Source organism: Python bivittatus, unplaced genomic scaffold, assembly GCF_059951505.1.
Source record: "Python bivittatus isolate LINGU-HERP-01145 unplaced genomic scaffold, Pbiv_v1 ctg000610_np1212, whole genome shotgun sequence".
Lineage (NCBI taxonomy): Eukaryota > Metazoa > Chordata > Lepidosauria > Squamata > Pythonidae > Python > Python bivittatus.
The window spans coordinates 21,939,978-21,958,008 of NW_028277088.1; the positions used below are offsets into that span (position 1 = coordinate 21,939,978).

The window sequence follows — 18,031 nt, forward strand, 5'->3', positions numbered from 1 at the left end:
AGTTCTGAAATTAGACATCCATTTTTATTATTTTTAGGACAAAAATCCATACTCAGTAAGAATTCATATTGCTCTGCAAATGGCTTGTTAAAAAGAAAAATAACCCTAACAATTAAAAGTCTCGAAAGCGACGCCTCGTTTCATCCAAGCTGCTTCCTTTATGCAACTAACCCCGAGCAGCTCCGCGAAGGACAACCTCAGTTAGAGTCGGGAAGGTGTACCCTGCAAGAATAGCTAATGAAAGAGGATCTTGGGAATTGTAGTCTTTAGAAGTACGAGGAAACTAAGAGAACAGTAGAGAGAAACTACAGTCCCAGGAAGCTTTGGGCAGACCTGGAAAAGGCAGCCACTTCCTGAAAAACCGGGAGACCGAAGATGGATTCGGTGTTTGTAATGTGCATCGTGCGTGGGAAGCAGGTAAGGAGGGGGAAGATTTGCTCTATATCTATCTACCCATCTACCCATCTATCTATCTCTGTCTATGAAGATGCCCGATTTCATTATAATTAGGTTTCTTTCCTGCCGGTCCAGACCAGTAGGGCTGTGCCTTATTTAAAGGGATGGGTTGTCCATTCCTATCTATGAAACTCGATGTACCAGGATTGTTACGATTATATGTTACCCGCAGTGCAACTCCTTGCCTGTTTATTCAAGAGTAAGTCTCCCTGAGTGTCATGGGCTTATATGCCAGTTCGAAATGGGGTACCTGTGATCTTGGAGATGTTGCTGAAGAACAGGATCCAGCATTTCCAACCATCATGTCCAATGATGAGGGAGGAGGATGGGAACTGTAGTTCAGCGACATCTGGAGGGGATCCTGCTGCCCACTTAGTACAGCTTACACCTATAGTCCAAATATGCTAATATTTGGAATGAAACACTTTTTTAAAAAAAGTTTCTTTAAAATTAGGGACCATCCTATGAAAAAGTTTGGTGGGATAAATCAAAACAAGTATTTCTCCTACAGCTACTGCTTTGTAAGATTTGGTGCTACAAGTTGTGATGGGATCTGATTTAGATGGACTTAAATTGAAATATGATAAATTCATGAAGGGAAGCACCCATCTCTTTAAATAGTATTTACAAGTTCTCTGGTTGGCTGCTGTGAGATACAGGTGTTGGATCAAGTAGGCTCATAGAACTCTAATTATATTATTTGTTAATTGTATGTTTCAAATAGATATTTATAGGTTATCCTGAATCATAGTTTAATTTATCTGCTGTAGCTTGCTTGTGAGTTTGTTCCATCATTTTAGTCATCAACAGTAATGCAAGCAAAATAGAATGCTTTGTATTGTTTTTAGATTATTTGGGTTGATTTAGAATGTTTCAGTTATGACTTATTTCTCATTTTTCTTCATTACAGTAATTGGAACTGAAGCAGGTTAGATATAGGGTACAGGTAAGCATCTTGCCATATTGAAACATGTTTTCCAGGCTTTGTTAATTAGTCATATATAGAACTGATATGGTGGGGGCTTAATGAAGTATGCATGGTCTGTGTCATGTTTATTTTGGTTCCATACTCTGATTCAGCATATATAATGTTGAAAACATATTACTGCATATTCTTGTGCTCTTCGAATGATATTGAATACTTATAATTATGAACTAGGACTGTTGGGTCTTTCTCTGGCAGGAGACAAGTTTAAGGACAATCCTGGTATATGCATGAAGTTATAGAAAAACTTAATGAACACAATTCTTATTGTGTTAGAGATTCATGTTTCCATGTGTTAAAAAGAGTGGCGACCACATTTTACTATATTTGGGGGGTGGGTGTTGAATGGCATTATGGCCTGCCCTTGTTTACTTGGGATTGGATCCTCTGCATGGTGAGTGACTGGTGTTGGCCCAGTTGCTATAACATGGCTATAGCAGGAATTGATGACTGTCAGTTTCATCCAATTTAGCACTTGCAGGATAAATTGAAGAACTCAGCTTCTTAGCTCCATTCTGTTCCACTGATATATCAAAATGTGAGTGAAACCCTTGAGAGGAAAATGTCTTGAAGCTCTCTATTCCAAAATTCTATGTCACACAGTAACTGACCCGCTTATCTTGAATGCTGGCAATGACAGTGACAGTTCTCCTTCAGTGTAATATTTAAGTTAGCTCCAGTTTAAGGGCATAAGTCCAGTATAACTATGCATCTACTGTATGTAGAACAAAGATTGTAAACATATCTATTAGTAAAGTGAGAGGCATTTCAAAAATCAAGTTTACTGATGCCAACAGATTAATGAAAAGAAGAACCTAAGAAACAGGAATGTCTGAAGTTAGATATTTTTGCTCTGGTATTTTTTTTTTACAAGAGAATTGAAGTGTTTTACAGTTGCTACAGTTAACTAGATTTTTTACATTCATGCAGAACAAGGATTCCAAGATGAATTTGGGCATCATGCTAAGTTTCAGTGTTTCTGTATGTTTAACAGTCATGCTGATGGGAACACCAGAGTGGGAGCAAATGGGCTAAGAATGCCAATATTCAGCTTATTAATGATTAATTGAAATTCACTGGGATCCTGTTTTATAAATCTATGCAAACGTGGCCACTGACTCAAAACATAGCTATTTATATTTGCTTTAAAATCTCTTACTTTCTAGATACATTGGTCTACTTATATGAGTTCTTCTATTAATCTGAATTTAATTGCACCTCTAGGTAAGTTTCCATTCTCAGTCCTGTGAAAAGTGCTTATCTTGACTTACATTGGAATAGGTACATAACATGACTAAGTTTAGACCAATGCAAATAGGTAAATTAGTTTTAATTAACAAGTTAAGTAGCAAATTCTATACCAGTTTGTACCATAACTAAAATTACAGATAGAAAAGTATTTAGTAATCGGGTCTCTGGTGTGGAATTTTTTACTGTAAATATAGCTTTCTGTATTAAAATTACATGCCAATCCCTCTGCTATTAAATGTGTGGCTGAATGTAGACCAAGAAGCAAAACCTTTTAGATAATATGCTCATTTTCTAGACAGTCAATTTAGTTCAATTGGGCTTATTTCCAGGTAGTAAATAAGGGATTGCGGCTTTAAGAAACTGTTACAAATAGTTGTATTGACTGTTTGCATTAAATGCCACTTTTTGTGACCAAACTCACTGTATTACTACAGGTTGATGCACTAACAATATTGAATAGTTGACAGTTTCTGAGCAGGAGTTTTGAGACTCTGTACAAAGCTGTCAAATTGGCAGGGGGCAATTGATCTAATGGTCAGTATATATATCAGTGGTTCAAGTATGAATTCCTTAGGGGATTTGTCATTCCTTTCAAGATCAGCAGCATGCAGCATTTCTCCTTGGTTTTTCATCACACTGGATTGACCTCTGTGCGGTTAACTCGATGCGCTTTTCTGCCATCCCCAGGAACCCTTTTCACTGGCCGCAATGGGTTGCCGGGACGTTCACGCTGCAACAGTCCTAGCCTTCCTCTCTGGAACAGCCGCCTTATCGGGACTCGTTGCCGCTGCACTGCTTCCAAACTGGAGACAAATGCGACTCTACACCTTTAACAAAAACGAGAAGAATGTGACCGTTTACACTGGGCTGTGGATTAAGTGTGTTCGTTCTGATGGGAGCAAAGACTGTGTCATTTATGACACTGAGTGGTACACCGCAGTTGATCAGCTGGATTTGCGTGTCCTCCAGTTGGCTCTTCCTATTAGCATGCTGACCACGGTCTTGGCCCTCCTTCTCTGTTTAATTGGCATGTGTAACACGGCCTTCTTGTCCACCGTGCCCAACATCAAGCAGGTCAGATGTCTCATCAACAGTGCAGGCTGCCATCTTGTGGCTGGCCTCTTCTTTCTTCTTGCATGTGTCATTTGCCTGATACCATCAGTCTGGGTCATCTTCCATAATCGAGAGCTGAACCAAAAATATGAGCCTGTTTTCACCTTTGACATTTCTGTATACATTGCTATTGCCAGTGCAGGTGGCTTACTATTTACAGCCATTCTCTTATGCCTCTGGTACTGCGCATGCAAGACGCTACCTTCCCCTTTCTGGCAGCCTCTGTATTCGCATGCCCCTAGCGTGCACAGCTATGCTTCCCAACCATATTCTGCACGATCACGGCACTCTGCCATTGAAATTGACATCCCTGTGGTTACACGTACTTCTTAAAGAATGGGTTGAGAAAGCCAAACACTCCTTTGCATATTCTACCTTTATTCCAGCGTTTGCTGGAATAAATCAAGTGCTTTCCAACAGCTTATCAACTTCTACAACCATAGCAAGGGTGTGTAGTTTGGTGACTTTTATTTTCATTACCTAGATTGACAAGAAATAGGAATGAGCAGGCTGAAATACTAGTCTTAGGAGCAACTGCAAATTTTTGAGGGCCTCTGAAACCAGCAGTCTTTGTAAGTTTATAAGTAACTTAAACTTTAGTATCCTTTGACTTGTACAGATCTCAAGTTTCTTCCATAAAATATACTACTGAAAAATACTATTTGCTGGTGTTTGTAATCCAGCATGTGACACATTTAAGGTTTGAGTAGTTCTCATCAGTCTAGTATTTCCTCTAATTTGAAAGAAATGTATTTTAACTCTTTTCTTCACTGATAGCCATTTCTTATTTTTCCAAATAAATTTATATTGTGTGAAGCTGTACAGTAATAGTCTGACATTCAGTATGTGAAGTAATAGTTAATGTACACGTTCAGTCCTGTGCCTATTGTGTTTCATTACGCACATACAAAAGATATTTGCGTGTTAACATTTTTTTCATGATTGATCCTTGGTTCCTGTGAAGATTGCCAGTTTAAAAGAAGCATAATAATAATTAGCAGGAGTATAACTACACTGCCTAAGAAACGTTTTGTTTTGTGGGAAAAAAAAGCTTTTTTTTTCAACATAGGAAGTTATGCAAAAGAACATATGTGTAGTATAACATCAATATCAGAATAGTCTCAGGATTGATAATGGAGGCAAAGTCAAAAGTGTAGATCAGTTGGACTGCTATTGTACGTAGGCTCATGCTTCCATGGGATATCTCTCTGTACTGAATATTTTTATAACTGATGTGGGTTTTTTGTTTTATACTTAAAATCATAAGTATCCTAAATATTTGTTAACTTAGAAGAAAATCTGCCTACTTTTACTCTACTGAAAAATGCCTGATTTTAGATTTTTTAAAAACTTATTTAGGATTACATTTATGGGTTACCTTTTTATAAATGGATTCCTGAAAGCCATATTCCAAATAAACTATAATGAGGATAGAATATTTTTATATAATATTACAGTATTACAGTTGAGATTACCTTCAAAAACATTTGCTGTATTGTAACATGCATGTAGGTTTGGTTTGTAGATCTCCAGCCTCACTCTGTTTTTTGATGCATGAGATTTTGTGGTTTCAGAAGGTACATTTTTTCATTTTCTGATATTTACTGCTTTCTGAGTAACTGGTCAGCAGTTTGGAGCATGCCATCTGATCTCTTTTTTAAAGCAAATAAGAATTTACAAGAGCTTTTAAACATATTCTGGAAATTGAGCCAATTTGATAAAAATAACATCTGTTCTTCTGAATTTATTGAATTTATATATTCTTAAGTAACAGGAAGTTAAAAAATGTACATGATTAAAAAACATTCATTGTAGGTGGAATTTTTATACCTTTCTTAACTGGCTTCTAAAAATATTACTTTTTCATTTGCTTTAAGCAGCAGAAATACTAAAATATGACTGAAGAAAGCACAGTCTTGTTTACGATAACCTATTTCTTTAGACAACATTATTGGAAATTGTTCTATACTGATGTATGTTCTGCATTTACCATTCCAATTATATGCACAACAGCCTGAGCCACTGAGAACTTTTAGCTTTGTTTTGATTAATTTCTCAGAAACATGAGTATGTGAAAATCTTAACAGTGATATTTGTGTTGTTTACAAGTAAAAATGGAATATTAGGAGGGATTTGTATTTGCACTTAAATGAAATTCACAAATGTGAAATGCATACAATTTGCTTCAAATAGCTGCAGTTCATGAGAATGATGTATAAAAAACATCCTCAAAATGCAAGGCAGGTTTTCAGTTATATGTACTGTTACTGACAAAGAAATAACAGTGCTTCTCCTTCAGTTCTCCCACTTAGGAAGTAAGTTTCTGTTAACTTTTTGGGTATTTGGAAACCTTATGAAACTACAATAGCAGCATTCTGATAATGTCCTCTTCTGATGTTCCAATTCTCATCTTACCATTGAGTTGGACAAGGAGTGAGAAGGTCCAGATTCTAGTCTACTCTCAGTCAGAGAAGCTCAATGAGTGACTTTGAGCCAGTTGCTCTTTCTCAGCCCATCCTACCTCACAGGGTTGTTGTTGCAGGGAAAAATGGAAGGAAGTCCTATGGGTTCTACTTTGGGCTCCTTTATGAAAAGCAAACAATACATCAGTTACATCATATAATATAAACAATGGAGCTGATATACTTAGCTTAGAGGTTCCATTTGATACTTCGTTAAGTATATTCTGAATTGATTGAGATAGCATGGATGCAGCCATATTCCCAATGGAACTGTTTCCCAAAACAAACACCCCACTGTGTATCCCATGCTGTTAGCTCAAGCTCTTTGAAAGAAATTAAAATGATGCAGGAGGGCTGCTTTTGGGAGAGGGTGAATTTTACTGTAGACAATGGAGGATAGCGCTTTGTATTGTCACCAGTGCTTTTAATATCTGAAGAGGAGGGATAAAAGACCACTTTCAAGGATTGCTGTGTTTCAGTTAGTTTGGTCATGATTAAAGAGATTAAAGCCGTCTTATGGGTTGTAACTCGAAGTGTTGGGAGTCTGAAAATACTAACTTTTCTGGTGTAGGCTTTCATGGCTGGTATATGTTGGGCAGTGTTGAGTTTCAGGGTTTAGTGACCGTGGCCCAGACAACAGATTTCCTGGTGTTTCACCAGCAACTCTGGCTGGCATCTTCAGAGGCAAGGTGGTCTGCCATGCAGACCACAGGCAACTGAACAGGGACTGACTGGGCTCCTGTTTTTATAGCTGTAAAGTTAAAAAGCTATATATAGCTATAAAGATTATAGCTTTATAGTGACCTGACTGACTATAAAGACAGGAACCCAGTCAGTCCTTGCTCAGTTGCCTGTCATCTGTGTAGTACACCAAACCCTGAAGCTCAACACTGCCGAACTTGCTTTTCTGTTTTGTGTTAGGAGTACCAGGCCTCTACCTTTAAGCAAAGTGAGAAAGTTACCCCAGCAGTGTGTGCTGTTAAGTGGCATCAGAGTACTAGAAACAGCTGTGTGCCAGCTGTCCCCTCCCCCTAGCTAACCGCCTTAAGGTGGATGGATAGTATCCCTCACTGGTGCTGAAGAAAAATTGAACTGCTTGTCTAGTTGGATTTTGTACATTTCCTTAATGAAATATTTATTTCTCATAAATGGACTTTTCAACAGTGCTGATTCTGCTTGTGCATGCAGAAGCTATTGTGATTTAGATTTAACACTAAGCCCTTTTTTAATTAATATTTTACCTTGTCTGGCATGGTCTAAATAGAGTAATTTGTCAAATACAAAATTGTGGATGTGAATCCCACCATTCATTTTGGAACAAAATTTCTCCATCTTCCATTGCATGGAAATGTATTTCATCAGAGTTGCCTACTGTAAAGAAATCTGGTTTTGACATTTAATAATTCGTTACAGCATATGTTTTTATGTAAAATGTGTATTTTTAATTAAAAAAAATAAAACATTTTGTAATGGGTGATCAGACCGCTTTTGACATATAGAAAAGTCTTCATTGTTACAGTACAAATTACTGCTAAGGTGAAAGACACACAACTCACACTATGGCTTAGTGCAACACTCACTCTGCTCTGTTTAACTCCTCTTCCCAAATTAGACCCTCCCAATTAGCATTCTAGGTTTCCTAGTGTTACAGATTATGGTCACTCACTCACACACTCACAGCCTGTTGAGGCACGCAGATCTTGTCAGCCCCCCTTGCTTTCTACCTGGGTTTCCAGATAGGTGCGGCTGGAGCAGACAGACACACAGCCCTGGTCAACAGCCGGGAAATAATTGGGGATACACACAAATCACTTCCAACCGAACACTGGGGCACGAGAGGTTCTTTGTAATACACGGAGACCCAGTGAATTTAAAGTAACAGCAAAACTTTACTGGTTGCAAGGTATATTTGCTCTTCCTCATACACACACACACACTTACCCACGTCCTTCCCAACTAGGCTGCCAGGCACTAGCTAGAGGGACGGAAGCTGCCAAGTCTGGATGACTCAGATGACCAAGAAGACTCAGATGACTCAGAGTGGGTGGGCTTTGGGACCCCTTTTATCCCCAAAAGTACAAGTTGATGGGATTGGGGCGAGGGCCTCCATGTGCTCAGGCCCAACCTCCTCTTTCTGGTTCAGGTCCTTTGTTTTTTCCTTAATTTTCCTTAACGACTTGCTTCCTTCTTATCTACCTCCCTGAAGGGATCTCATAGATAAGATTCCTGGCTTTTGTCCTCTCTGCTTAGTTGCCTGCTTCATCTTCAGGTTATGGCAGCTTCAGCCTAGTCTCACATATTCCTCCCCTTGGCATTGAGTGCCAACAGGAGATGCCACAAAATGGGGCTCACTCATCACCCACTCAGAGCATTACAGGTTTTTTTTAGGTATTCTTGCCAATAGGTTTGCTGTCCAGTTGACATGGAGATACAACATTTCTGGAAAACAGATTTAACACATTGAAAGATTAAGGAAATTAATATAAAGGCAAATAATACAAACAGCAAGATTTGAACAATCTTCCTTCCCCAGGATCCAAAGTCTGGTAACCAAGATGTGAGCCATGACCAGTTCCTTCCTTCTGGATCTTGGGAGATGTGAGAGGCTAGAATTTTCAGCTTGGCTAGTTTTGCCTCAATGTAGTTCTCATTGGTTAGGTTAAAACAACAAAGACCTTGAAAGGATTCACAGCCCTGTCCTGCCCTTAATAGTAGATAGTCAATAGCCACACGGTTTTGGAGGACTGCAGCCCTGATCAGTCACTTCAATTAGAGCTGCAATAAGGGAGGATGTGAGGTTGACACTTTTAGCTAGGATACAGGCCACTTTTCTTAGGTCCATATAGGTTCTTTTGCTTAGGGCAGGGACCCCCACTAAGGAGAGGGCCAGAGCCATGACTTCTGTTTTGGATAAGAGTGTCACATCACTCTCACAATCAGGTGATAGTTCCCTTTTAAGTTGGGTCCTCTTTCCCCTGCCGATCCCCAATGGCTTTAAGCCGTAATTGGGTACCAGTCATTAAGTCCTGCACCATGTTTTGGAGCCCCTATAAGACACTAAGGCGGTCACCAGGATTGGGGGGATTAGGATGTCGCCGGTATGTGTGCCACTTGGTGCGAACTTCAGGGTATGTTAATATGACCCGCTCAATCTCTTGGTCAGACAAATTGTACTGGAGGCTGAGTTGATGCAGCCTCCAGGTCCATTTGAGGGGGTCAGGGCTCAAGGCCCCCAGATCTGTAACAATCTGTTTCAGCTCTCCTCCCGATAAAGGGGCATGAGTGACTACGTGTTCCCACTCTTCCCATTGCTGGTTTTGGGCATTTCTGCGCCTTGTTTGTGCTCGGGTTTCCACTACTGCTATTGAAGCCTCAGGGAGGTTGTGGCTTAATTCCTCAAAAGGCTCCTTCCCATCAAAGAGAAAGTCTGGGGTTTCATCTAAGTCTGAGCCTGTTAAGCAGGCAATTTGGTAAGACTGTTGCCTTATTTGTCTGCGTAGTTCCTCTACCTTACCACATTCTCCATATGCTCTGCCCTTATTCTTAGCAGAGGTCTGCACAAGGTCCTTTAAAGCTTCAATTTTTAGTCACCATTGTAACTGTGAAAGGTCACTAAATGAGGACTATCTGCATTGGTACTATATTCTCCAGCATTCCCCTGAAAATTGGAAAGGGAAGATGTTATTTTACTGGTAACCTAAAGAGCTTGCACTAAGCGACAATGTAAGTCCTGTTTATATTTCCTTCAAAGTAACTCCTGTCGTTCAAAAAAAGCAGCTGTCCAGAATCCAGAATCAATACAGTAGTTGAAAAATCTCTTTATAAGGACCTACCAAAATATTTTCAAGAGTGATCAAACTTCAGAATTCTGTGGAAGTCTTTATCTGGCAAGCTGTTGATATATGAATAAACAAGAGCTTCCATGAGGTATGCGGTTCACATCAGTCTCAAGTGGAGGTCAAGTGCTGAATGCATTGCCTCAGCTGGTGTCAGGAACTTTCAAGGCCAAAGGAAAAGGTTCTCTTCCACACTCGCCTCTGTATCCATAGATCCTTGACCTAGGCCAGTGTTTCTCAACTTCAGCAATTTTAAGAGGTGTGGACCAACTCCCACAACCCCCATGTTGGCTGGGGAATTCTGGGAGTTGAAGTCCACACCTCTTAAAGTTGCTGAGGTTGAGAAACACAGCCCTATAGAAACAGCTCATACAACCCGCCATCCGCCTTTCCCAAGGCGTGAGTTTCTCTACAGGGCAGCCAAGGAGCGGCGCACGAGGATGGCAGGGGGCGCCCCACTCCTTCATTTCCAGGCGCGGGGCGGGGCGGAGCGGAGCGAACGAGCGCGTCGAGGCCACGTGGGCGGTGTCGCTGTCGGGAGGCATCGGCGTTGTCTGCGCAGTTAAAATGCGCCTGCGCGAGTGAGGGAACAAGGTCTCCCTGAATTCCACGGGAGCGGGTGGGCGGGGAGGTGCGCGGTTGCTGGCGCTGCGTGGGGGAATTGATGGCGGGGATCATGGCCGCGCCCTGCTGGCGGTGGCTCTGGACCCTGGCCCTGTGGTGCGTCTTGCTGTGCAGCTACCCGACGATGGGACTGGAGACCTCTGTGTCGCCTTCGCCAACTCCTGCTCTGAGTAAGCAAGGAGCGGCCCTGTCGCCTGTTCGGACTGGGCGGGGTAGGGTAGGGTGGGGTGGGGTGCAGTGCGGGAGGGGACATGGCTCCTGCTCAGCCCCCTTTCCCACCCCATCGCCAGCTTTTCGGCGGTGGGGAGAGAGTCTTATTTCCGTCCCTTCTGTTACCTCTATTTTGCTGGGTCAGCGCATTTTTCCCCCATTTTCCCCTCCCAGTTAGGTGCCTTGCATATGGGGGGGGATGTCAAGTCCCATCACACTGGCTGGGGATTCTGGGAGTCGCAATCCTGAATGATCTGGAGGTCACAAGGCTCAGGAAGTCTGCTTTAGGGAATAAACTCCTCTCTTACATTAGCAGACACCCTCCCTCCTCCCGCCCCCTCAGGACCCTTGTTGGGCATCTTTAAAAATAATCACATATATTGGGCTAAATGTTCTCCAGTCTTTTACAGATGAACATCCTCTCCAATAATTTGGTTTTATCGTTTCCTTTGACCTAAAAATCTCCTTGGATGCATCAATTCAGTTCCTGCCCCTGCACTTGTTTTCCCCACTGAGTTCTGTGTCACTCCATCCTCCATAAGTCTGCAGTCTTAATTTCAGTGATCTTCAAGGGATTACAATTTACACTTTGAATAACCTGGGTCTTCAAGGTTGGGTGCCTTTTCTTTTAAGAAGTTGTTGAGATGACATTCCTGTTGTAAGAGAGACTGATTTAGCTGAAACTTGTTACATGAGCTGGCTGTTTTTATTCCAGGCAGGCTTCCTATATTTTCTTTACCCCAAAACAGTTGGAACTAAATTAGACATGATGTTAGGGATTTGAAGTGGACTATACTGTTGGTATTTTAAAATGTAAGGTAAGAACAGGCATGAGACACCTCAGATTAGATCCGAGTTGAGGAAGGAATTTTATTTCTTCTCTAAACACAAAACCCTGCATAACGGTTCTGAATTAAGATACCCCTGAAGCTACTGTTAGTCATAGTGTGAGAAAGAATTAATCAGTTTCAAATTCTAAATTTTTAAAGGGCTGTTGACTTTCATTTTCTGGTAATTTATAGCTTGCTTAACCCTAATGGATGGATTTAATTGCTTTAATGGTGAGAATTTTGAACAAAAGAAAAATCCAATTCTTGTACTGTTGTACTGTTAGATTTTTCTTTGAGTTTATGGGTTAGAGCAAGGATCTCAGACTCAAATTGTCATGAGTACTACATGATTCATTAGCCCAAGGTCCACAACACTGAAGCCTTTTCATTCATTGATACAAACGTCCCCAGGGTCAACAGTGAATAGTTTCACTGTATGTCATTGCAGATAAATGGATTAAATAAATACTTTACTGAAGAACATAGCTACTTATTTGCTGTTTCATTTGGCTGCTTATTTGGCAGGATTTTGCATTAATCAGAGCATCAAAATTTAGTTTAGTTGCTATTGAACAGCAGTATAAAACTCTTGAACTTAATATTCTAAAACTTGGCAGGATTTACCCCTTCAAAAGAGGCAACTGTGTCTGAAAATTATTTCCAATTTGCCAATAAATAAAAATGATATTGGCAATTCTTTTTAAAGGAAAAATCATGCCTTCCATTTGCTACATGTCACCCTCTCATAATATATTTCCTGAAAAATTAGTTCAAGTTCAGATTACCTTTAATGGAAAGCAGGCTAAAAGTTGACAGGTAAATAAATACACTCTGTAGGGCTGACACAGGCAGAAAGTGGCTAGCCTGGGGCAGAAACAGGACTAGGCTCTTTGGGATGTGCAGAATTGGGGTGAAGTTGATGCCAGGAAGGAGATAGCCCAGTACTGCACCAGGAACCCCCATCTAGGCGCAGCTCTTAGGTGGTGGGTGAGGAAGAGCCCTGGAGAGAGGGCTCTGAGAAGAATGCAGCAGCTTATTCACCTGGATGTACTTCTACATCCAAGAGGCAGAGTGGGGCTGGCAGGGGCTGTACAAGGAGTGCAACCTTCATCTTACTGCTTGGACTAGATGGTATTTTGCCCTCCCTTGCATGGAGAAACACATTCCCCTCCGGTCAAATTTGCCAGAGTTTGCTGATAGACATCACCACCACTGCTTCTTCCATCCTGTACTCTTTTTTCCCAAAGCAGCCTTGCTTTTGTACCCCAGCTAATGACCGCAGAGTGTAAGGGAGCTCTGAATGACTTTGGCTTTGTCTGCCTCATCCTGCTGTCCCTCTCTCTCCATGTGGTAGAGGGAAGCTGCTGGGGAGGGAGCAGGCAGCAGGCAGGTTGGATCTCTGCTTTTCCTGATCACATCACAGATACAGTTCATTTTTATGTTATGCTGCAGTTCTTGTGTCACAGTGTGTTTCTGCAGAAGTTGCCATTTAAAATAAATATATCTCAAATATTATTTAAAACATCTGAGCAAAAATGTTTTATATGCAATGCAAATATAAGTTAGCCTACATGGAAATTATCCTGAAATGGTTGCAGTTCTTAAGACTATTCTTAACTGTAGCTAAAGAATCACTGGAAAATGCTGCTTACAAAGATGTAATACAGATAGTCCACGGGTTAAGAACGCCCGGTTTATGTATGACAGTTAAGAATGGAGCCTATTGTAGCAAAATTCGAGTTAAATACACAATGGTTTGAGTTAATTACACAATACTACTTATACAGTATTATAGAATAATACTCTTCCAGCTTACATATACATTCGACTTAAGGACAGATCTTGGGAATGGAACTTGTTCTTAAACTGAGGACTACCTGTATATGAAAAAATAAATGCTTGTAAATAGTATTTTCATTTTATTCTAGTTAGTGTTTATGTTCAGTATTGCAGATATATATTCAATATGCTTTGAAGACTTTGCTTTGAGCTTATTGTTTATCAAGTTACAATGTTGGAATTTACAATCAAATATACTTTGCTGCTAAATAACAGTGTTCTGCTTAGGTACCTGAAACTTGTCTTAACAAGATGCTTTCTAAAGCCTAGCATCCTGTAATTAATACAAAGATTAGTTTTTTAAAGTATTTATACATACTTAATTCACTTTAAAATCTTGACCTTTCTTGGATGCAAAAAACCTTTGCTTCTGTATCTGTACAGTTCTTTTATAAAAATTACAACCTTCAGATTTAAACCTCACCATGCAATTTTTAAATTCTTTTTCAGAATGTTCAGATTTTACTAAAAAGAGTTGTGAAGAATGTATAAAAAATACTACAGTAAGTATTCTCATTTTTATCTAATCAGGGGGGAATTTAGACTCTTTTTACTGTATTTCATGAGCAGGGCCAGAAATTTAAAAAATTGCAAACATTTGTTGCTTGATGTCAGTAAATAATAGGTCACTAGCAGCTATAAGACAACCCATTTAGACCTCAGCAACTTGAAGATTCCAGCCTATAGTGGTGGGCTTATCTGAATGGAAGAGTAGGAATGCAGAGAATGTAAAGAAGTATCTGCCATAAATGGACACTCTGAGGGCTAGAGATAAGAAGAAATCCAAATTTTCAAAGCGTGCTGCAAGAGCAGAAAAAGTTTGAGATCTGACTGGCTGTAAATTCTGAATTTCTGCTTCTGCTTCACTCAGCAATTTACTTCTCTGTTATGGTTACCATTCCCTGGAATACAATAAAGATACAGTTTTGAGTATGTTTCTTTTTATCTCTCTGGTAGCCTGACAGCTTCTTGCTTTCAAATTGTAAGGAAAATGTCATAAATGTTTGGAGAGAGAAAGCTATTTAATTGATAGGAATAAGCCATGGCTTGGTAATTAGTGACTGAACTTTCAAGTTTATTCTTCCTGTGTAGGCTTCTAATCCCTCTTTTGAAATTGTGTTAAGATCACAATTTCAGTTACACCCAGTTGGCTGTAGAAGCTGTGATTTGTTACCAAACCATAGTGTATTTAGTTTAGATATAAGGGCAAACTGTGGCTTGTGAGAAGTCTGAAAGGAGGGAAGAAATCAAACGGCACCTGAGGGGACTGGGGTAAATATGTGAGTTTGGAAATGATTTAGTAATCATGGCTGCTGTAACATGAAAGAAAAAAGTTAAAGTCTCTCTGAATACTACAGAACTAATGTGTTTAATGTGCCATGTATTTAAAACTGATGAAAAAATGTGACTATTAAAGGTATCTTTTTTAATGAAAAATGAATCTCTTAGCATGGATAATATATCAAATGATGGTTATTTCATGTCCAGATGAACTCTGATAGTGGCTTAAAATCAACTTTGATTTTCTTTTCCCTTTCCTGAATTTGGATTGTGTACTGTTCATGCACAAAGACTTGTTTAGTTGCTATCAAATATACGGCATTTTTTAAAATGCTTGATCTCAGAGGAATAGTAATCTTTTACATTGAATGATTGCAATTTATAACAGTGACCTCATTATGTAAAAACAGCATCTATCCCAATATTTTTTCTTGTTGCACGGTAGCCATTTAATTAAGGGTTCTTCTGTACCTTTCCTCTAATCCTTCAGAACTTTAGATTCAGCAAGAAGAGAGAACTGAGTGGAAAGAACAGAAATGAGGCAAGAATGCAGTAGCACCAGGTTATATAGAGGAGAGGAACAGTGACAGAGTAGGCCAGAACATCATTGATAAAAGAGGGTAGGAAGCTCCTATCAGCAGAATATAACCAGGGAAACAAGAGTCACATCTTGTTTCATTAATCTGGTTCAGTGTTGAGGAATAAGGAGTTAGGATACAAAATTGTGGAAACTGAATAAACAAAACTCCCATCCTCATTTATGCGTGGATTCGTTAAGGCAGGGTCTCTGTGAGTTGTTTGACCCTCTTTTTTCCAGAAAGCAGAACAGAAGAGCTAACTGCCCTCTTCCCAGAGAAGCCTGGCATTGCAACAGCCATCTGTTCTTTGTTGGTAATGTTTTGAAATACTCCCTTTTCTTGTTCAGCCCAAGTGAATTCTTTTACAGATAGAAATCCATAGAAGAGTATAGAGAAGAAAAAAGACTGGATAATACTTTCTGATACCCCCAGCCCCAATTTTATGATAAAAATGGTAGCTGTGCAGCCTGGATTTTTTCACAAGAAATGCCTTCTGAGCCATATTGAAATCGTTAAAACAGCATACATGTTTTAGAATCAGTTAAGCCCTGAATGCCAGAGCTGATGAATTGTATTGATGATTGGATGATGGATGCAGCAGGGAAAGCACTGCAACGTTGCCAGCATTGTCCTTATGAAAGATACATCTTGATTTCATCATAGCAGTGTTCATAAATATAATTGCTAAAAGGAAAGACTTCATAAGTAAAGCCAGTATAAAGATTCTGAATTCCTGGAAAATTAAACTGCTTTTTATTTTTTTGCCCAGATTAATATAAAATACATTTTCAGCAATGAAGATGAAGAATGGGAAATAGTATGAAGAGTCCATCTAAATGGCCTTGGGAATTGTCATTTTTTTTTTAAACCTCCTCTGGTTAATTTAAGGAAGTTGACATGAAGCAAATCAAATAAGCTAAATGTGCTAGCTGTTATAATTTTCTAGCCATTAAAAATGGGATCTTGGTAAATCAAGATGAAATATGGCATAATTTCATTCAATAGGTGCATGGTGTTAATGGGACAAAACATTTCCTGTCATAACTGATACATTGATGTAGTGGTTAAGGTGCTGGACTTGTTACCTGGAGACTCTGAATTCTAGTCCTCGCTTAGACATGAACACTAGTTGGGTGACTTTGGGCCAGCCACTCTCTCAGCCCAGTCTACCTCATGGATGTTGTGGGGAAAATGGGAGGCCAGAGTATTATGTACACTGCCTTGAGTAGTCCAATAAAGGTGAGATGTAAAAATAAATAAATACGGAAGAAAAGATTGAGGTTTAAGAATTTATAAAGATCAAATTGCCATTGTGCTGGCTGTTACTGTTTCTGATAGGTGTGGAATGTATTGCAGAAGTGCTGATCAAGTGCTAACCCTGATAAAACTGATGATTTAATAATAAGCGTGGTTCATGCTTCTTGATAAACTTGTTTTTATTTCTCACTTTTTTTCCCCACAGTGTCTTTGGTGCAGTGAAAATTCCACTTGTATGGATTATCCTGTAAGCAAACTCATGCCACCATCATCATTGTGTTTACTTACAAAGTCTTACTGGGCAATATGTTGGGGTATGTAGTATTGTAAATATGTTAAATATGCACAAGCCAGAACATAATTATTATGTCTTTATGAATGAATATTCAGTTCAGTGTCTCCTGTGAGATGGTATTGCTATTTATTTATTTGTTTGTTTGGAAAAAAGATTATGGCTGTCTGTATTTTGTAAAACACTGTAGGGAGTTAACAAACACACAAAAAACAAAAACAAAAGAATAAAACTAACACGCCATAATGGTACCTTCTAAAAAACCACAAAAAATTCCGGGCTCATCTCCCATCTGGATCCATCACCTGAGGGAAGAGCCAGGTCTTAACGGCCTTCCACGAGGCAAGAAGGATAAGGGCCCTCCATATCTTGGGGGGAGGCTATTCCATAGCATAGGCAGATATGGAAAAGGCTCGCTTCCTAGGACCCTCCAGATGACAACATTTAATAGAGGGGACTTGGAGCAAGCCCACCCTAACCCATCTAGTGGGATGGGTAGATGTTCTCAGGAAAAAGACAGTCACTCAGATAATCTGGCCCCATGCTATATAGGGCTTTACAGGTAATAACCAGCATCTTGAATTGCACCCAGGAGGAAACTGGGAGCCAGGGCAGTGCATACAACAGAGATGTCACATGGGCAAATCACAGGGTGCCCCAAACTGCATGCACTGCTGCATTCTGAACCAGTTGAATTCCAGGTGGCCTTCAAGGCCAGCCCTGTGTAGAGCACATTATTATACAGGTAGTCCTTGACTTATGACCACAATTGGGACTGGAATTTCCATCACTAAGCGACGTTATAAAGTGAGACATCATGTGACTGCATTGCTTAGCAAAGGCAATCCTGGCAGTCCCAGTTGCTGTCGTTAACTGAGAATCGTGGGTTGTTATGTGAGTACGCCCCCAATCCAAGCCATTCCAGGCTTGGTCCCTCCCAGCCCCGAGCCTCAGTAAGGTAAGGGACTGCCTCCAACTCCCCCTACCTGCCTATCTCCCCCCCATCTCTGCCCTTTT

At 40.0% G+C, this 18,031-nt stretch overlaps 2 protein-coding genes across 4 annotated transcripts in view; both read left to right on the top strand.

Annotated features, from left to right (window-relative positions):
• The first annotated feature begins 325 nt into the window (after window positions 1–325).
• CLDN12 (claudin 12) lies at window positions 326–7,744 on the top strand. Of its 2 annotated transcripts, XM_007424157.4 has the most exons (4): window positions 326–417; window positions 1,367–1,402; window positions 2,608–2,665; window positions 3,380–7,744. In XM_007424157.4, exon 4 carries the CDS (start codon window positions 3,401–3,403, stop codon window positions 4,136–4,138), a length of 738 nt encoding a protein of 245 aa, XP_007424219.1. In that variant the 5' UTR covers window positions 326–417; window positions 1,367–1,402; window positions 2,608–2,665; window positions 3,380–3,400; the 3' UTR covers window positions 4,139–7,744. The 2 variants fall into 2 exon arrangements, with proteins under 2 accessions (XP_007424219.1, XP_025019823.1); XM_025164055.2 differs by lacking the exon at window positions 2,608–2,665 and having other exon boundaries at window positions 368–417; window positions 1,367–1,384.
• A 2,928-nt stretch (window positions 7,745–10,672) lies between these two features.
• The window catches only part of PTTG1IP2 (PTTG1IP family member 2), a 30,133-nt gene continuing 22,774 nt past the window's right edge, over window positions 10,673–18,031 (top strand). For both annotated transcript variants that reach the window (XR_015797806.1, XM_007443218.3), the window contains exons 1-3: window positions 10,673–10,897; window positions 14,057–14,109; window positions 16,928–17,036. Coding sequence is in view for 1 of the 2 variants with exons in the window: in XM_007443218.3 (XP_007443280.2) it covers window positions 10,768–10,897; window positions 14,057–14,109; window positions 16,928–17,036 (292 nt within the window). In the remaining variant the exon portion in view is untranslated. The remainder of the gene's footprint in view (window positions 10,898–14,056; window positions 14,110–16,927; window positions 17,037–18,031) is intronic.

Coding starts and splice junctions, on each gene's coding strand:
- CLDN12 (XM_007424157.4), top strand. CDS start 3,401: ATGGGTTGCCGGGACGTTCACGCTGCAACAGTCCTAGCCTTCCTCTCT.